This window comes from Thermobia domestica, chromosome 3, assembly GCF_964235325.1.
Source record: "Thermobia domestica chromosome 3, izTheDome1.hap1.1, whole genome shotgun sequence".
Classification (NCBI taxonomy): domain Eukaryota; kingdom Metazoa; phylum Arthropoda; class Insecta; order Zygentoma; family Lepismatidae; genus Thermobia; species Thermobia domestica.
Genome location: NC_137456.1, coordinates 262,660,417 through 262,679,316, shown reverse-complemented (window position 1 = coordinate 262,679,316; position 18,900 = coordinate 262,660,417). Strand labels below are relative to the sequence as shown.

General features: G+C 35.1%; 1 protein-coding gene across 1 annotated transcript in view; it reads right to left on the bottom strand.

The window, feature by feature from the left end:
• Positions 1-18,900, bottom strand: part of LOC145681037 (relaxin receptor 2-like) — a 262,579-nt gene that overhangs the window by 177,021 nt on the left and 66,658 nt on the right. The window contains exons 4-5 of the mRNA XM_081752359.1: positions 15,717-15,788; positions 11,959-12,030 (exon numbers count right to left, since the gene is read on the bottom strand). Of these exons, the coding sequence (XP_081608485.1) occupies positions 11,959-12,030; positions 15,717-15,788 (144 nt within the window). The remainder of the gene's footprint in view (positions 1-11,958; positions 12,031-15,716; positions 15,789-18,900) is intronic.

The following is an 18,900-nucleotide window of genomic DNA, read 5'->3' as shown; positions in this document are numbered from 1 at the left end:
AAACTCCAACGGCAGAATTATGGGCTATGTATGAGTTAATTAGTTGCTGTAATCCCAATTTCTTGGCTCCCACAGTTTAGCGGTTTATGGAAATGTAAATGGGCGAGTGTATCTTGATAATTATCATAGAAACTTCAACACGGTTATAATGGTGCGATCGAAAATATTCAAACGTCAGACTTATGGGTTATTTATGGTCTAATTACTTGCTCTAATTCCAATTTTTGGGCTTCCACTGTTTAGCGAGAAACCGAAATCAAACAGGACGAGTCTAGCTTGACATCAAGCGAGAACTTCCCATACGGTTGCGGTTAGAATGGTCCGATTGGTAAATTTCAAACGACAGAATTATGTGCTATCTTTGGGTTAATTATTTGCTCTAATTCCAATCTTTGAGCTCCTACTGTTTAGCGGAAAACCAGAAACAAAATAGGAGAATCTAGCTTGATATCAAGAGAGAACCCGTAATGTGGTAACAATGCTCCGATCCAAGAAATACAAAAGCCGGAAATATGTGCTATTTATTGGCCAATTATTTGCTCTAATCCCAATTTTGGGGCTCCTACTGTTTAGTTGGAAATCGGAATAAAAATGGGCGAGTCTAGTTTGACATCAAACAAGAACCCTACATTCGGTTACAATGGTCCGATCAAAAAAATTCAAACACCAGAATTATAGCCTATTTATGACCTAATTATTTGCTCGAACCCAATTTTTGGCTTCTACTGTTTAGCGAAAAATTGAAATTAAAATCCAATCGAGTTCTGGCTGAATCTAATATCATTCAATTTGAAACAACCGTTCATGACTGACACATATCTCAAGTTGACGTTTAAGTCGTAACATTGTGCGCGATTTTTGCTGTTTCACATATTTCACGTTTATCGTTTTTACCTTCATATCTTGATATACCGTACAAAACGTAGTTACAAAGCACATGAAAGAAACGAAACCAGATAATTGTAATGACTATTTTTTTAGATACAGCAAGCTTACATCCATCGTGTGAATTAGCAACAGATGACGAAATTGCTCGTACTATCAAGGACATCATGCCGAAGATGGATGGAAACAATAAATGTTTGGAGACTCCCCTTGGTACATCAAGTTCATTTGAAGATTCATCTTCGTCTGTTTAGAAATATTAGTATGGTATGTGACTGCTTCTTCTGAGAATACGTACTTAGAAAAAAGTAAAGAAGATTTGCGTAAGAAGAGTGTAGTTATGCTCTTTCGTGGTACGAGACCGCTTTTTCTTGAGATCTGTATGTGAGTTGACTCTTAGAGAAAGAAAAAAGATAATGAACGTAGTATAAAAAGCAGATTACACATTCATAATTTCACTGCTAATGTATTTTGTAACAATTATCTAGTTTTTTTTTTTTTTACATGCGACCGCTTTTTGTTGAGCTTTATGTATTACTTGACAGTGCTAGAAAAAATAATATAAGTCTTTTCTCTCAAGTGTTTAGTTGTGCTCTTTTTACAGCCTCTGGTTTGTTTCTGTCACGCTTTCAGCACATAATATCTGCGACACTACGTAGGGGTGAAAAGCTGAGAAAACATTTTTTCATTTAATGGCAGGAATCACCCCTTAATATTTTCCATTGTCATCCGAACACGCCGTATTAACGATAAGTCTCTCATCACTTGGTAATGATAGTATAAAGTGATATTTCACAGTTTATGTTTTTCTATCATGTGTATTTTAGAACTTCAGTATCTTTCTCATCATTTTTTTACTTGTTATGAATATTCAAGAAAATGCACTTTAAAAAAAAAATCAAACTATTTCTCATTGCGCATTGTAATCGTGTTAGTTAATATTTTTATACTAATTGAGCTCAGACTATATTATTATTATTATTATTATTATTATTATTATTATTATTATTATTATTATTATTATTATTATTATTATTCCTACGAAACTGACGTGTAATATGTGATTCACAACAAGTTTCTCGGTATATTTGATTATTTCTTGTAGTGTATGGGATTTTCACCAGCATGTCTTACATATAATAGAAATTAGGAATACCTGGCAATGTTGACAACAATTCAATTGCTACATGTTACTTTCCTATCATTTTAAGGTTCTGCTAAACGCTCCTTCCACATTTCTACTTTTGAAAAAAGCTGGGAGAGTTAAAAAATAATAGATTTTCGGAAAGCTTCTCATATAAGGAGGGTATCGAAAAGTAGTTAGCAACATTGCATATGTCAGGGAAGTCAGAAGAAAAGATAAAAAGTGAAGCAAACCCACATTTTTATTAATAGAGAACCTCTATGTATCTACATGACAGAGAAAATAAAACTTAAATGTCCCGTAGTACATATGAAGGTAGTTTCTGTTTAATTCCAGCCATTAACCGTTGCACAGTCTCGACGGTGCATTTCCTCGATGCTGCAGCCCAGTTTCTCTTGAAGTCCGCCATGTTGCGCACTGGTTTATCATTCTTTCGGAAGTTGCGTTTGGCACTTGCCCAATATCTTTCGAGAGGACGGAGTTGTGGGCAGTTTGGTGGATTCATGTGTTTCCCTACAAACTCGATGTTCTGTTCATTCAGCCACCGTACTGTCGTCTTAGCATAGTGTGCTGTTGCTAAGTCTGGCCAAAACAAGGAGGGATTGCATGCCTTTTATACAATGGCAGCAGTCTTTTTTGTAGACATTCCTTTCGGTTCACTTCTGCGTGTATGGTGGATTCTGCATAAAAAATACCAGAGAGCAAGCCACAGGAGCAGATTTCCTGCCATACCAGTACTTTTTTCCCAAATTTTTCCACGTCAACGTACCTCTGTGCAGCACATACATGCCCAGCATTGCGTGCAGTATAATATTGGGGTCCGGGAAGTGCTTTTGAGTCCTCTTTTACTTACGTTTCATCGTCCATCAACACACATCGCTCTGGTGACTTTACGATGTTGTGATACAGCTTGCGGGCTCTTGTTTGTGCCGTTTGTCTCTGCTTTGGTGTTTGTTTCGCACGTTTTTGTTTCTTATAGGTCTTCAAATTATGTCTGGCTTTGATACGTTGAATCATTCCTATGGACGTTCGCACTTTGGTAGCCAAATCTCGCACAGACATTGATGAATTTTGGTGTATCAACCGCACAACTTCACGGTCAAGTCCAGGGTTTCTGGGACCTTTTTTTCGCCCGGATCTGGGCATATCTTCAAAGCTGTAATGTTCACCGAATTTCTCAATGACCGATTTCACAGTTGTATGATGAACCCCACACTTTTTTAATATCTGATTGTATGTTATGCCTTTGACAGTGCACCGATTGTGCAGGATTTCCCACTTCCCTTTCCGTTTCACACGCGACATTTCCCATTCAACTCGGAACATAGCAACAAGCACGCAGCTATCCGTTTACAAGACTTCAACTGACCAGGTGCTTCTAGGTTTTGCCGTCTATGTAGCCTCGCAAGTGCACACCGAGACCCCCAATGTTGCTAACTACTTTTCGATACACTCCTTAGTAGCCCTGGAACTCTCTAATGTGAACGAGAAGTTTTTAATAACTTATTTGTAGTTGAGATATTTATTGCAGCCTATGACGTCATCATTTGTGATCTATTAAACATCTCAATACAACTGAGTTATTTAAAACATTTCTTAGTTTAGATCGTAGAGTTCTATGACCATTATGCGGCCCTTTCCCAGACGTCTTCTATTTTCTTTCATTTTCCCACAATTTTCGAAAATAAAAGTAAGTGGCAGCGAACGTTTAAAAGAGCCTCAAAATGTTGTCCAATGAACATGCCGTTAATAGTCCCATAGTCACCCCGATTCTAATCGATACGTGGATACTGGTCGTCCAGCCAACATCCCATGGACATTTGTGGGACCAAATTTGGAGCTCCATAAGACACAAAACGTTATTCAATCAATATCCCACATTGGACCCTGTGTCATCCTATGACAGTCGATTCACATCCCATTGTTATCCCAAAGTTAATTAATGGACATTCCTTTGTAGTCCCGTTTAATAATCCGTTTACTCACCAAAGTCTTGCAAATGTCCCGGGAGCACATTCGGATAATCCCGGGATATCCCGTTATCCACTGCTGGATCAGTCTCGGACGACCAGTGGACGTTCTTCTGCTATATGGAATAGTCGTTTGACATCCCATTGTTATCTCACGATTTACCAACATTCATGTTTTCGTGGTCCCGTTGAATATCCCGTGTCCCGGGATATTAGCGGACATCTGGATCTCCTATGGAAATCCTGTGGAAGTCTTGGGAGTAAATTCGGATAATCCCGGGATGTCCCGTCGTCCGTTGCGGGCTCAGTCTCGGATATTCCGTGGACGTACTTGTGCTATGTGGGTCAGTTTCGCAATACCCTAGCTGCACTTACTGCACGGCAGGCAGGGGAATGATGCGTCTGTTTGTTAATACCGTTTCTGGGGAACTAGAAGTCTGTAATATCTAGTGGAGAAACTTAGGTAAATTTCACAAATACGGGTCTAAGTCTCTCCTTACGCACACTCTCAGCGATCTACATAATACAATCTTGTGGATTCACAACACCAGAATTTGTGAATTGAGAAAATGCGATTTTTTTCTTCCAAAACAATTAATCTCATCTCTGACGTATGAAGCGGTCACCTCTAGCGCGAGTGCTTTCTGATTTGATTCTCGGCCATGCAATTTGTGATGCATAACATTGTGTCCGTGGGTTTTCTGAAAATTCTTCCGTTCCCTCGCACATTCTCATTCCATCAATTATTCATTTACAATAATATAATCACCCATTTCCTTTAATCTAAAGGAACTTAAAACAAGATATTTCATTTAATTTCATTTCCCAACACAAGGTCTCCATACTTCCGTAGATATTTAGTTAGGATTTATTTGTTTCTTTGCGTGTTGATTTGAAAGCTATTTAAATGTATTGCTTATTTGTTTATGTGACCAATGTTATCAAATGATATGTTTGCAATCAAATTTTACTAAATAAGTACATGCACAAATGAAAGTAGCTTAAAGAAATGTCAAATATTATTATTTTTATTTATTTACATCTAAAGTGAAAACCCGTTTACTAAATGTATTTATGACAATTGTAACATATACACCGAAGTGTAATGATAAAACCATTATCTGTAGAGTTTGCATTCGTATAAGTTATATGAAGAGTCTTTCCAAAAGGTTTCGGAAACATTCACGAAAACACGTTTTTTAATGTTATATGTACAGGCGTGTTTCAAGTATCCACTATCACTTGTCCGTTTAATGCTGGACAAGTTACGCTACCTTTATAGGCCAGCCTTACACATATGCAGGTCCGTACTGTATTGTCAGAATGTTTAGAATGCTTCCATTTCCAACAGGCTTACATAATAAGGCTTCTTTCACATTATCCGGCGATTTGCCGGATCCGTTTCCGGCAGTTTGCCGGATGAAAAGTGTACCATTTCATATTATCCGGCGTTTTGCCGTGGATGAAAAATATTCGAGCAGGGTTGCAGTGCAACTGAAGAAACAAAACCTGGTGACTCTTGACGTATTGTGGTGGTTGCAATCGACAGATGCAAAAAGTGTATTCTACTCGCCTTGTTAAGATAGACAGAAAAAAGTCAGAGACACATATGGGTTCACACTCTTTTAGAGAAGTGGTAAATGGAGATTTTTCTATACTGTTTCCACAATCGATAGACTTGAGCAAAATAGCGGCCAGGTTCTGGATGTTTTAAGTACGATCCCGGTATTCACCTGTTGTGACTGGGAAAACCAGGATAAAGTCCTTTCAGGATAGTCGGTGGTTCAGATCTATCCCAGAATCCAGTGGTGGATCTAGAAGGTAAAAACTGTGAGGCTGCCAGACCCCAAACTATGAGAAGTAGAGGGGAGTCAAATGAAAACCATAATTATTTTTTTAAATATTATTTATTGATCACACAGGGTACAGAAGTAAATCACTTTTCAACATAGTCCCCTCCTCGTTCAATGCAAGTCCGCTAGCGCTTCGGAAGAGCCTGAATGTCTGCAGAAAAAAAGTCTTTTGGGCGACGGCGCAACCACTCGTGCACCGCGTTGCGTACCTCTTCATCTGAGTGGAACTTCCTGCTGCCCATTGCTTCTTTGAGCGGACCAAACAGATGGAAATCGCTCGGTGCAAGATCTGGCGAGTAAGGGGGATGTGGGAGGCATTCAAATTTCAGGTCTGTGATGGTCGCAACCGTTGCACGCGCCGTATGGGGCCGTGCATTGTCGTGTTGCAGCAGCACACCGGCTGACACCAATCCACGTCGTTTCGTTTTGATGGCAGGCCGGAGATGATTTTTTAGGAGGTACGAGTACGTACCACTCGTCACAGAGGTTCCTCGTGGTGTGTAGTGTTCCAAGATGATGCCCTTTTCGTCCCAAAAGAGGGTCAGCATACCCTTCCCTGCAGACGGCTGTGTCCGAAACTTTTTGGGTTTCGGTGATGAGGAGTGGCGCCACTCCTTGCTCGCTCGCTTTGTTTCAGGCTGATGGTAATGCACCCATGTTTCGTCACCAGTGACGATTCGTGACATGAAGGCATTACCGTCACGTTCAGCACGCCACAAAAGGTCATCGCACGCATCAACACGTCGCTGTTTCACTTCAGGCGTCAGTTGTCGGGGCACCCATCTTGCAGACACCTTATGAAACTGGAGAACATCATTCACAATATGATGTGCCGATCCATGACTCATGTGTACACATGCTACAATTTCGTCTATTGTCACACGGCGGTTTTCCAAAACGATGGCTTCAACGGCTGCAATGGTCTCTGGAGTCACTACGCGCCGAGCCTGGCCGGGGCGTGGAGCATCGGCCACAGACGTAACACCATTTGCAAATTTCCGGCACCATTCATAGATTTGTGGCTGTGACAAACACGCATCTCCACACTGAACCTTCATTCGCCTAAAAATGCCAATCGGTTTCACAGCTTTACTTCGCAAAAACCGAATCACAGAACGCTGCTCCTCGCTGGTGCATGTGGCTAGTGGGGCTGCCATTTTGGAACTGTTGTTGCGCCGGTGTTTGTGCATCTGCCGGCTGCTGCCACCTAGGAGACATCTGGCATACTATCGTAAACAGGCATGCCAACTTACAGCTCACTGGCACCATATGCGGATTTTTATTTCTACTTTTCTGGTTTTCAGTTGACTTACCCTCGTATATCATGAGTCTACTATAAAGTTTCAAAAATACATAAATAATAGCTTAAATTATTTTCGTCACCCTGAAAACTTGTGGGGCCTAGGCCCCCCGGCCCCGGGCTAGATCCGCCACTACCAGAATCCCAAGTCAACACAAGCACTGAACCCAAGGCTAATCTGTAGGCATTATTATTATTATTATTATTATTATTATTATTATTATTATTATTATTAATATTATTATTATTATTATTATTATTATTATTATTATTATTATTATTATTATTATTATTATTATTATTATTATTATAGTATTTCGGGTTTATTCTTTTATTTTAAGCGTTCCAACTATTGACTCAAGTCTCTTTAAAACACTGCTCTAGTCCCTGCATTCAAAGGACTATTCAAGAAATTACAACCATAGAAGTGTTAAAGATAATTATAAAATATATAAGGTACGGGATATTTATCAAATATCACATCATGAATTCTCTCTTGCTTTGCGAAAGTACATAAAGGTATTATTACTAAATATATAATATTGCTGAGATATTTAATAGTGTATATTTCAATTTTGGAGCCCCACAAATTTATAGAATTACAAGCTTATTTGTCCAGTGCTACCCGCACATTTATTTCTCCCAATCTTCTATTACATAGAAAAAAAATATTTTTTATTGATTTGGACTCTTTAATCAACGACTTATGGATTCGACACTCCAGTAGTATCGATCGTTTTCGATTATTTTCACGTGTCATCTTCTCCCATATATTGTATGTAACAAGTTTGGTTAAAATTACTCCAGGTGTACTATAATACCACATACACAAACACACTCCACAGACACATATATACTGTATATACGTAAACCACACGCATCCATATTATCGCAGACATTCTTTACTCTTTCCTGGCAACACTTGCTCCCTCCCCCAACACCCATCCGGCAGTTTGCCGCGTATATGTGAAGAGCTTCATTGCTTGTAATGTCCCGCTTGGCTATACACGGCAATCTGCCGCGCCGGATTCTAGCAGGGAGATCCGGCTGTTTTTGCTTGCCGGATAAATGTCCGGCGACCGCCGCACATGTGTGAAGAGCTTCATTGCTTGTAATGTCTTTCTACCTTGTCCGGGAATTCGCCGGAAACGGATCCGGTAAATCGCCGGATAATGTGAAAGGGCGGTAAAACCTATCCGAAGGAAGGTGATGGATTGAGTCCCTGTATTTATCTTTCTAGAATCCTATCTAGCCTATTAAGGATTTAGCTAGATCTATTAACACCTACACTATTCTTAATAAGGTCATAATTGACTTATTGCTACGAACAGTAACATTATACTAGAGAATGATTGTTGGGTTAAAAATTTCTAATTGAACTCCACGTTCTAATTAACTCAGAATTTCTCAGTGGAATGTATATAGATCTTCAGTCTGTGGCTAATAGAAAATATATTGTATAACTAAGTAGTGGTCTTCTTTATTTTACTCAAGTTATAGTACTAAAGTTTTAGCATTCGAGTGTCATAAAACAAAATTCGAAAGTTTTGATAATGCATTTGAGAAAGAATAATCCATGAATAGAATCAAGAACGAGTCTGCAGTTAACAATCGTTTAAGGTGGATCATCAACCGGAAGTCAGTGCATATTTATGCTCATTCCCTTCACAACTGCCCAATGAAATGTTACATATTGTAAATATTGTACTATAAGTTAAAGTTCTGTTTCATCTACAATAAAAGACAGTGATTCATTTGGTTGTCTTCTGATACCGAAAAAGGTAACAAATAAAAGAAAATATTTAATTCATTTTACAATGAGCACACAAGATGGCACTTGCTGTTAGATCTTGCTAGAAGTGCTCCGTTTAATGAAATGTTTATTTTTGTGTGGAAAGTATTTTAAAGTAATAATCTTGTCACGAACTAGATACATTGTTTGACCGTTTTTCGTTTTATGTTTCATATTTTATATAAATATTAATTTACATTTAAGGAAATACATTTTGAGAAGAAATTTGCGCAGAATGCCATAATGTGTTGTTGCGAAATTTCTACGTTTAACATCTGGATTCTAGTGTTGCAGTTCGACAAGCGGAGCTTAGCTGTGAATTGTGGTACGGGTAAAAAACTAATTTCTCCAGTAAGTACCCAAGCAGAATTCCGTGATTACAACTTAATAATTCACCATAATAAACTCGAAAATCACGACTTAGAAATCTTATAGTAATAAGTACATCCCTCTATGGGAACAAATTGCTTGTTTAGTTAATTAATATAATAAAACTTAAATCTCAAAAGAACGCCTCCCATACATAGTTCAGAAGTTCTGGATTGAATCAATATATATAATTCGTTTACAAAACAGTATGTAAATACAAATTTCAAATTTTATACTGTCTACATCCACAATGTGTAGTGGTTAACAACAGAAGAGCCATTCCTCTAGCGGAAATATCCATTTAAGTTTGTGACTTATTGTACTACTATAATACAACATCAAAAATAGATAATTTCATCAGCTCATTTACCATTTTGGTACAATATGGAACTGCAGACGAATTATTATATAGTCATAAGAATATAGAGCACAATAGAAAAATGACAATTATTTTAAATTTTAAAGAAGTGTTAACCTCACGCAAAAGAAAGCAAGTCAAATGTTTTCGAATAGCACTGTTGATATATATATATATATATATATATATATATATATATATATATATCAAAAATAGAGGAAGGACTTTATCCACAATATGAACACTATTGAAAAAGAATTACTTGCATCATATTTCAATATTAGAAACTGAAGAATATGTAAATAGTTTTCCAAGAATTGAATGTTTAAGAACTGAATATTTAATTTCATACCTACAGTAGTTTAGCATTTCGTCCGTCCTCTTTCTACTACAACAAATCAATCGCAACGTGATTGCTTGCATCTATTTCAAGAAGCATGTCATCAAAACCACTTTAGTTAGATGTGTGGGTGAACAACAAAGCGACTTCCATCACAACCACTTCTAATGTTCTTCGACAGAGCTCTTATTTCTCTTTGTTCAAGTAGGTGAGTAAATTGAATCGTGTGTTTGGTCAGTACCAGAAACTACTGAGCTGCGAAATTAATTCCTGATTCCTTGATGGAAGCTTGTGTTATATTAAAGAGTCTTCATCAAAAATAATTTGTAAAATATTATTTGAGTTTAAATGGTAAAAAGTCTAAAAATAAGTTCTATATGAATCTACAGATTCATTAGGCTGAGCAATGTAATAACGGTGAATTAAAAACATCATGTTCAGTTTTCGAGAAGATCTAGGAAAAAGGCTCTTCATTATGACACAAGCAATACATCAGTAGATCGTGTGGTTAGCGAGATATATCCTAAAATATTCACTACCTCTTAAATAATAATTTTGGTTTAACAATAATATTATTCAATCATATCACATGTGTTAATCAATAGAACAAATTAATCTGAATAGAATTATATCCTTCAGAGTGGACTTATGTGTATTTTCTTCTTTAAGGAAATCGAAAATAACTAATTTCCATGGCTTTCAAATATATGTCGTTTGTTGGAAATTTGATTCATTTCATGGTTTTCATTTGGCTTGGATATATTACTGATTGATTTATGAAGTGTATATAAATATATATTATTGAGTACTATAATTACTGGACATGAAAAATATACAGTGATAACTGTGAAGCAGTAAATTGGTCCTATTCGTATGGGCCGCGGTGGCTGACTGATAGAGCGTTCACCTCTTGTGCGTGGGGTCCCTGGTTATATCCCAACTCGCACAAAATAGACTTTGCGGTATCGTGTGTATGGGTTTTCTCTGAGGTCTCCCATTTCCCCCTACTTATTTAATTCCACCATTCAATTTATTTTGTCATCTTCATCGTCTCCTTTAGCTTAGTCAACATAATCGTGGAATATAAAACTATAAGTTCTCATATCTTTTTTGTACCTATTCTTGTTTAATTTATCCTGACATGGAGACATATACTATTGTAACTTAACTTGTAGTAAGTTATTAATATTAATTTAGTATATACCATAAGAGCGTATCGATTTAATAAATTGTGTGGTAATTTAAACACTTTAGTAATTCAAGATCACTAATTCCTGCCTTTAAACAGTTACGCATTATTCTTTATAAAATTATAGTAACTTTGGTGATGATCACACCAATATGATCATAAAAAGAAATCGATTTCTACATCGAATTTCATTTCACTCCTCTACAACATTAAGTAAGTTATAAATAAATCTGATATTCTTACAACCTAAGAGAACTAATAACATTTACTCAAAACGGGCTGTATGTCTAGGTTTTAGGTAAATTTCCAGCTACGCGTAAAAGGGTTAAGAAGTTTACTTATGCTGCTGTAAATACAATCTTTACTGGAACCAAAATTCAAACAAAGGGAATAGTAAGAAAATCAACGATAGCCACTATTCAAAGATACTAATTCTAGTTCGCCTAGAGGGACTAACGAGAAACCTTCACCAATTGTAGCTGATCATTGCGTTTAAATACTAGGCAACGTGATAATGTTGTAATGACACGCAGAGTATTAAATAAAACTTTCTCAAGAAGGTTGACTCCAATCAATCATGAAGTTATTTCGCTCGAGCTCCAAATTTTACGTTAGTGAAAAGGAAACCGTATATTATATATATGCTTGAAAAGAATTTTTTTTTCGTAATATGTCACATGCTGGGAATTATAATATCTAAACGGATAATATAAAATCACCTAAAATATATTTAGTACAAATTGTATTTTTGTACTTACAGAAGTTTCAACCGTTTCAGACCAACAAATGCATCTGGATGAATCTCCCGAATATAGTTACGCCTCAGTGCCCTGCAACGAAAATAGTACACTGTTAGAACATTACTCAGTATCAATATTCCTAGTTAGAACCGTAAATATTGACTTCAAATGAAAAACATCGATATTTTTAGGATAGTAGGAACCATAAGTAGGAAAACTGGTTGAAGGCTTTTGGAACAGACGAAGCTTGCAGACAAAGTATCCATTCTCTGTCATCATGAACGCTTTCCAACTGAAAATTGGATTTTGCATAATCTGAAAAAAGGTTTTTAGATAGCCACTTCCAAGATGTAAATTATTCCAAAATTGTAGCTGCCAAGATGCTTAAATACTCTGTAATGAAGTTAATGGCAAAATAATGTATTAAAAAAGTGAATCGAGAGAACTGTAAAATCTTAAGAAAAATTCATATATCTTCAAATGCATTTAAACAGTTCATAAGCAGTTTAATTAATATTATGCATACCACTGAGCTATTCAAAAGCATTATCATCAATGCCATAAGTAACGCACTATTCCAACTTGATATGGCCTTTATGGTTTTAAATTGTTCTACATGATGTTATTGAGTATTCAAGATGGCTGCACAATGGTAAAAAAACGTGTATGTTTAATGTATTGCAGTGTTGCGAACTTTACGAATTACTTGATTACATTGATTCATAGATTGCTAAATATACTAGAAAAAATAATACGGTGTATGTTCTGAACCAGTAGTTCCAAAGAGAACTCTTCTAACGCAACTCGAAATCTGAAAGACAAAATTTACATTGACTCAAGAGTGTTACAGAATTTAAAATTATTTTTCAATAATTTTGTAAAAATTATTAAGAATGCAATAGTTTACAAAGAAAGGCTAAGTCCAAATGAAAATTTAACTTTATGGAGAGCCGCATTTGACGGTCTCTTTTGAAAGTATCCACACTCACATCACACCAACATCGCCTAATACTAATCTGTGGATCCCTGATCACCATTCGCTTGCAATTAGTATATGACACACCCTTCTTTCCTGTTGTTTTGCTGCGCTGTCGTCCTAAAAATTTGTTTATCCTTTGACATATTTAATTTTTATATAATTTCTTTTTATTTTATGTATTTTGAATGACGAGGAGGGTACTTAAAAGTACCATACAAACTTTACATCTCCTTCACACAATTTATTAACTGATCTTGGTCACCTTGTCCTCCGAATAGCATATTTTTCAATCTAAACGCATAACTTAGCGGTTATGAGCCATGATAGTTGGGATTTAGACACAATCAAGCTTTCGTTAAGCAATTCAGAAGTTGCTATTTAAGATATTTATAATAACATCTATTTATAACAAAGATTTTCTAAAGTCAATTTAGCACGGATTTTTCCGTAACAAAGAAACTAAAAACTTTAAGTATTTAATTTTTTTAACTATGCCTTTATAAGAAATACAGTTTTATAGCTTCTGAAACTTACCCCATTTACATAGGTAATTAATTTAATAGAAGTGTGTTTTATTGTATAATTAAGCGCACTAAATACACCCACAAGGTGCGTTCAATAAGTTTCGGATTTAATTCATAATAATATACTTAAAGATATCAGAAGAAAATATTATCACGTTAGTTCTCTACTTACATCTCTACCCTTGCCACATAGATATATCTACTCCTGGGTCAAATGGAGAGTTCTGGAACTGTCAGAGAAAGTCAATCCACTGGAATGTTGTTTAGCACCGACGTCATATATTTTTCGTTGTGTTTATTTGTGTCATTAGGATTTACTTCTTTATTGTCAGTGTTAGGAGAATGGATAAAAATTCTCTAATGAAATTATGTATTAAATGCAATAAATCCACTACTTAAACATGCAGGATGATGCAGAAAACATGGTTTAGCACCAGCCAACACCAATAATTTTCTTCGCCCGTTTCTGGCTTTTAAAAAAGCAGTCGTTGAACACTACCTTTCTTTTCCGATTTAACGGTCATGAAGCACTTTTCTAACCTCAAATCTGCTCTCGTGATTGAGCATTTGGAGTAGTAATGGGAAAATATTTTTCGGCATTATTCCCTAGGAAGATTCCCAAAAATGGGAATATTCCTGGAATTTATTTACCAACACAAAGAAAATTTCAATCTATTACTATATTATAATTTCAAAATAAAATTCGTTTTTATGACATCATATTTATTAGTGTTGTCTTCTGAGGATTCTCTAAAATATATATTCTGAACGGTATTATGTTATTTTATTATTATTTTATGCTATTTAGAGACTACGCATAAATGTATGTTTACTTACAATATGTTGTATGTGAGTAAATATGTAGGGAAAACATTTGGTATAAAAAGTCCACTTACTTTTACACCGCTAAACAGTTTAAATTTATATGTAAGTGGATTTTCTAAGCTTGATCATACTGCTAATATTATAATCGTATTAAAGTTTTAAATGTTATAAAGAAATAGGTTGGTTACTGCCAGAAAACATACGTAGTCTCTCGAAAAATTCGTAAAGTTGCCAGTGTATGGGATGGCATATATACATAATGTTGATTTAAGTAAACTGCGCTTTGTTGAGTAATACTGTATTCTTACTCTGTACTATTAAATCTCTAATTTAAGAAGATATACTATTTCGAACAATATATAGGTCTTTCAAAAATTTGCCAGCAAAGCTTGGTACATGAATACACACATAAAAGGAAGCGAACAAATCCTAATTAACACAGGTCCGGAAACACCGGTACTAACGAAATAATCTGAAAAGCCAGCCTGATTTTGGTATGTAAACATTACATTTTGAAAGTATATGTATGTACGATTACAGAGCTTTCTTTATTCAATATTTGATTCTTTCTCAGAGAGCGAAATTCGAATCAGAGAAAGCAGAGAGACCGGCATCTATTACTGATGATGGTTCGGAGATATATTGATAGTACTTCACCTCTATCTCTACAGAATTTTTAGATTACTTTACAAACTAGTTCCTATTGATCATTTATAAATTACTACTTTGCTACTTTCTAGCGCAAAAGGAAATGGAAATTAAAAAATCATATTACTAATTAGTTATATAAAGTACAGTCAACGAATTTCAATTTTTTAACCTTCAAATTATTTAAAACCTAGAAGTAAATGATAATAAATTAAATAATGTAATTAGTCATATGGTTCTTGTAATATAGAAAATAAAGTAAAGAAATAGAAATAAATTCCTTCGCGGGAAGTTACATGTCAGGGAAAAAACCGTGAATATTCGCATTGTTTATTTTCCTTCTCACCGGGAATATTTCCACTGTTCATAACTAATTTTGAGTAGATTGTATCGATTCAAATGAATGTGACGCTCGTACTGAACATCGGTACAGTGAACGGTTTTCCTATGGTGTTTCAAAGCCTCTACGACAGTCCCGCGAGTATGTAGCGCGGGAAGGGATGTATGTAGAAAACTAATATGATAACACTTTTTTTCTGACATCATTAAGTATTATTTCGAGGTAATCCAAAAACTTATTGAACACACTGTGTATATGGAGAATAACTCAAAATGCATACTTTTCTTCGAAAGAGCCAGGCATTAAGAATTTTAAAAATTATATTAAATCATGCAAACCATTGTACAAAATATATAACATTTTACAATATTTTATATATATTGATATCTAGCAAATGCACGTGTATCTACATTGTTAATATTGTATAAATTATATCAGTTATTATATAAACTCTACTTACAGTGCAGTGAGATTCGGAAGGAAGCCAAATGTAGAATTCCTTATAAATTCTATGTAGTTGTATTCCAGTTCCCTAAGGACAAAAATAAGTATATATAAATTAAATGAAATACTAATATATACTAAATCTCTATTCACGGGAACATAATACTGAAGGTCTTTTCGTTATTTAATTTCTTTATTTACAGTAGTATACAGAAAAGTAGTACACGATTAATGAAACTCTGTAGATATTGACCGAACTTACATATTGCTAGATCTTGGCTTCTGCATATGGAACACAGTATTATGTTCATGCAAATGAAAAGATCGCTTTGAGGTCTGGTGGAAAACTGATTTCATAAACACAATACAATGTAGGACTAAGGTCATGCCTCTAACTTCACAAGCTGTGTACGAGTCCAGGGAACAGGGTTGGGTATCCAGACAGTCAGGAGAGAATAAAGACGAATTAATACTTCATTTTCAGGTAGTTTGTCAAATTTCGTTTTGGTAAGACTAATGCAAAATTAGCCCTTTGGCACTGATTAACATTATCTGTGGATGAGCTTTTCACGAACACCGTGGTAGCCGACAATCGAAAAGTGTTCGTGCCATTGTAGACGAGTTAGGAATGCATCATATGACTGTCGTTTAGTGGCTCACTACAATTAATAATGTGAAAAAAAATTACTCTTGTGTATCTTATGTCAACAAGAATTTGTTCGCAAGATGTGTAGTTCTGTAAATGTAAGGAGTAACCGGGAATTTTTCAGTACCGAGTTATTACATTTAATGATCCGCTTCGATAATCGTAAACAATCAAGAGGACACAAATTGGATCTTAATTAAAGTCCACGGTGTTTTTCAAAACCTCTAGATCTCAGTGGAATGGTGATCTATGGTAGGCTTGATACATCATATCTTTCTCAGTTGAAGTGAAAACACCACTGCAGATCATAACGGTACTGAACTCCATGAAATGCACCAAACTTTAGCCCACGACAACCCAGAAATACTTAAACGATATATAGCTCTCATTTTGCATGACAAGGTACGCAGAAATTACCGACTTCAATAAGTTGCAATTTGAAACCAATTCTCGTCCTTTGTATTCTCCTAACATCTCTCATCGACTACCGTCTCTTGCAGCATTTCAATTATTCCATGGGACAGAAAGTTTTGTATGATAATCGCCCAGTACAACATTCAGTTAAGTTTTTTTTTTTTTTAATCACAAACTGCAGAGTTTCTCCATCACAAAGCCGTGAAATGTTGAATCATGCCAGACAAACTGTACAAATTAAAACACTATGTCTGATTTTATTGTAACATTTATAAGTCTACAAATAATGGATGTTCATCGTTCTATTCGAGTCTGTAACTATGTACTACTGAAAACTGGGTGATGTAATACATCTACCGATGATCTTCTTTTTCGCAAAATTTTGAAAGAGAAAATTCTTCGTTTCGTGAAAAGTTATTTAACTTTCTCCTACATCGTTGTTGTACCGTAAACTTTATTTGTAATAGAAATCCTATGAAAAAAAAACACACACACACACACACATGAAGTGAAAAATTTAATAATTTCCTTCTAAAAATTAAATGCTCTTTTTGCAGAATTCATTTTTAATCACAAGAGATCATAATATTGATGTTCCATGAGTCTCATACGTCTTATACAATGTTTTCTTGTACCTTTATTACCTTTCTTAATTTATATAATTTCATCTCAAATAACATAGGGCTTATATAGAGAATCTATTGTAAATTTTCATTACTCAAAATTCTAAACTTTAAGTGAAGTTACTAATTAAAACAAATACTGAATAATTGTAGAAAGTCAAATGAAATCGTGTATTCATTCAGAAAATAATGGAAATTGTAACTAGTAAACATGTTGACTTTACTTCTTCAAATTTGAAAACAACTGCGGTCGTTATGTGGTAGAGCGTTCACCTCTGGTGCATGGGGTCCTTGGTTCAATTCCAGATTGAACCAAGTGGGCTTTCTGTTCGACAAACCATTTCAAGCAATGAAGCACTAAATAAAATATATGAATCAGTACAGAAACCAACCATGTTGTGAACACAAGGCAATGCGATTTTTTTCTTTTGCAATTTTTAAGCCTTACAAAGGAAAAAGCAGGACAGCCCAATATTGTAGAGAACATGCATCAAGTTTTATTTTATGAGAATTCCTATACTTAAAGGGTGGGCCAACATACCCCTCCCCAACTTTAAGAAGGGAGCATCAATGTGCACTCATGTTCAAAATTATTGTCACATATGTATAAATAGGTTATTGTAAGAATATAACTTGATAACAAATTCGCCCGTATTTCTTATACTGTTAGTATGTGTATAATTGACAAAGATATGTATATGGCAAATCTCATGTCAAAAGAGCAGTAAGTAAGAACAATAAAATGTAAATAAAACTTCCTTGTCCATTTAGCAACATTTTATTTTACTCATTCTAATTTCCGTATTTATAATTCTTTTCCTATGAAATTTACCACAAATATACATTTCCCGATTATACACATAGTATCAGTTTTAAAAGAATCCTGCGAAATCATTATCAAATTATATTCTTATAAGAAAACAGTAATAGATATGCAACAATCATTTTGGACATGAGTGTACCCGTAAGAGAATAGATCCCTGCACTAAAATATATAACCACATAACGTGTCAAAGACTCATCAAAGAAGATGACAATAAAGGACAACCTGGTGATCACAGGGTAATTTAAGTATGTTGGCATATTTTCCCCATACAGGAAGACGATATAGACCAACCAACTAATCCGACACTATGTACAGCTATACATTGTTATGCATCTGTCAGAGACATAATTCAATAACACTATTAGCATATAACGAATGACAAGTGTCCAAAGATGGAATATGTGCCAATTGATATAACTCATTGAGCTGAACAAAATGGTATTCGTTAATGCATATCTTCAACAATATCGACGGAAAAAAACACGAATTGTATAAGTCTACAAAAACATTTTTGTTGTCAAGAGTAACTTATATTTCTTAACCTGCTGAAACAGATTATATATTTATTTATGTACTGTATACCCATGTAAAATAATAACTGATCTTTTCAGTTATATGCCTCACAGTTATATCGTATATGCTAAAAGAGACAGTGATTATTAGAATGTATGAAGTAGTGGATTGAAGAAAG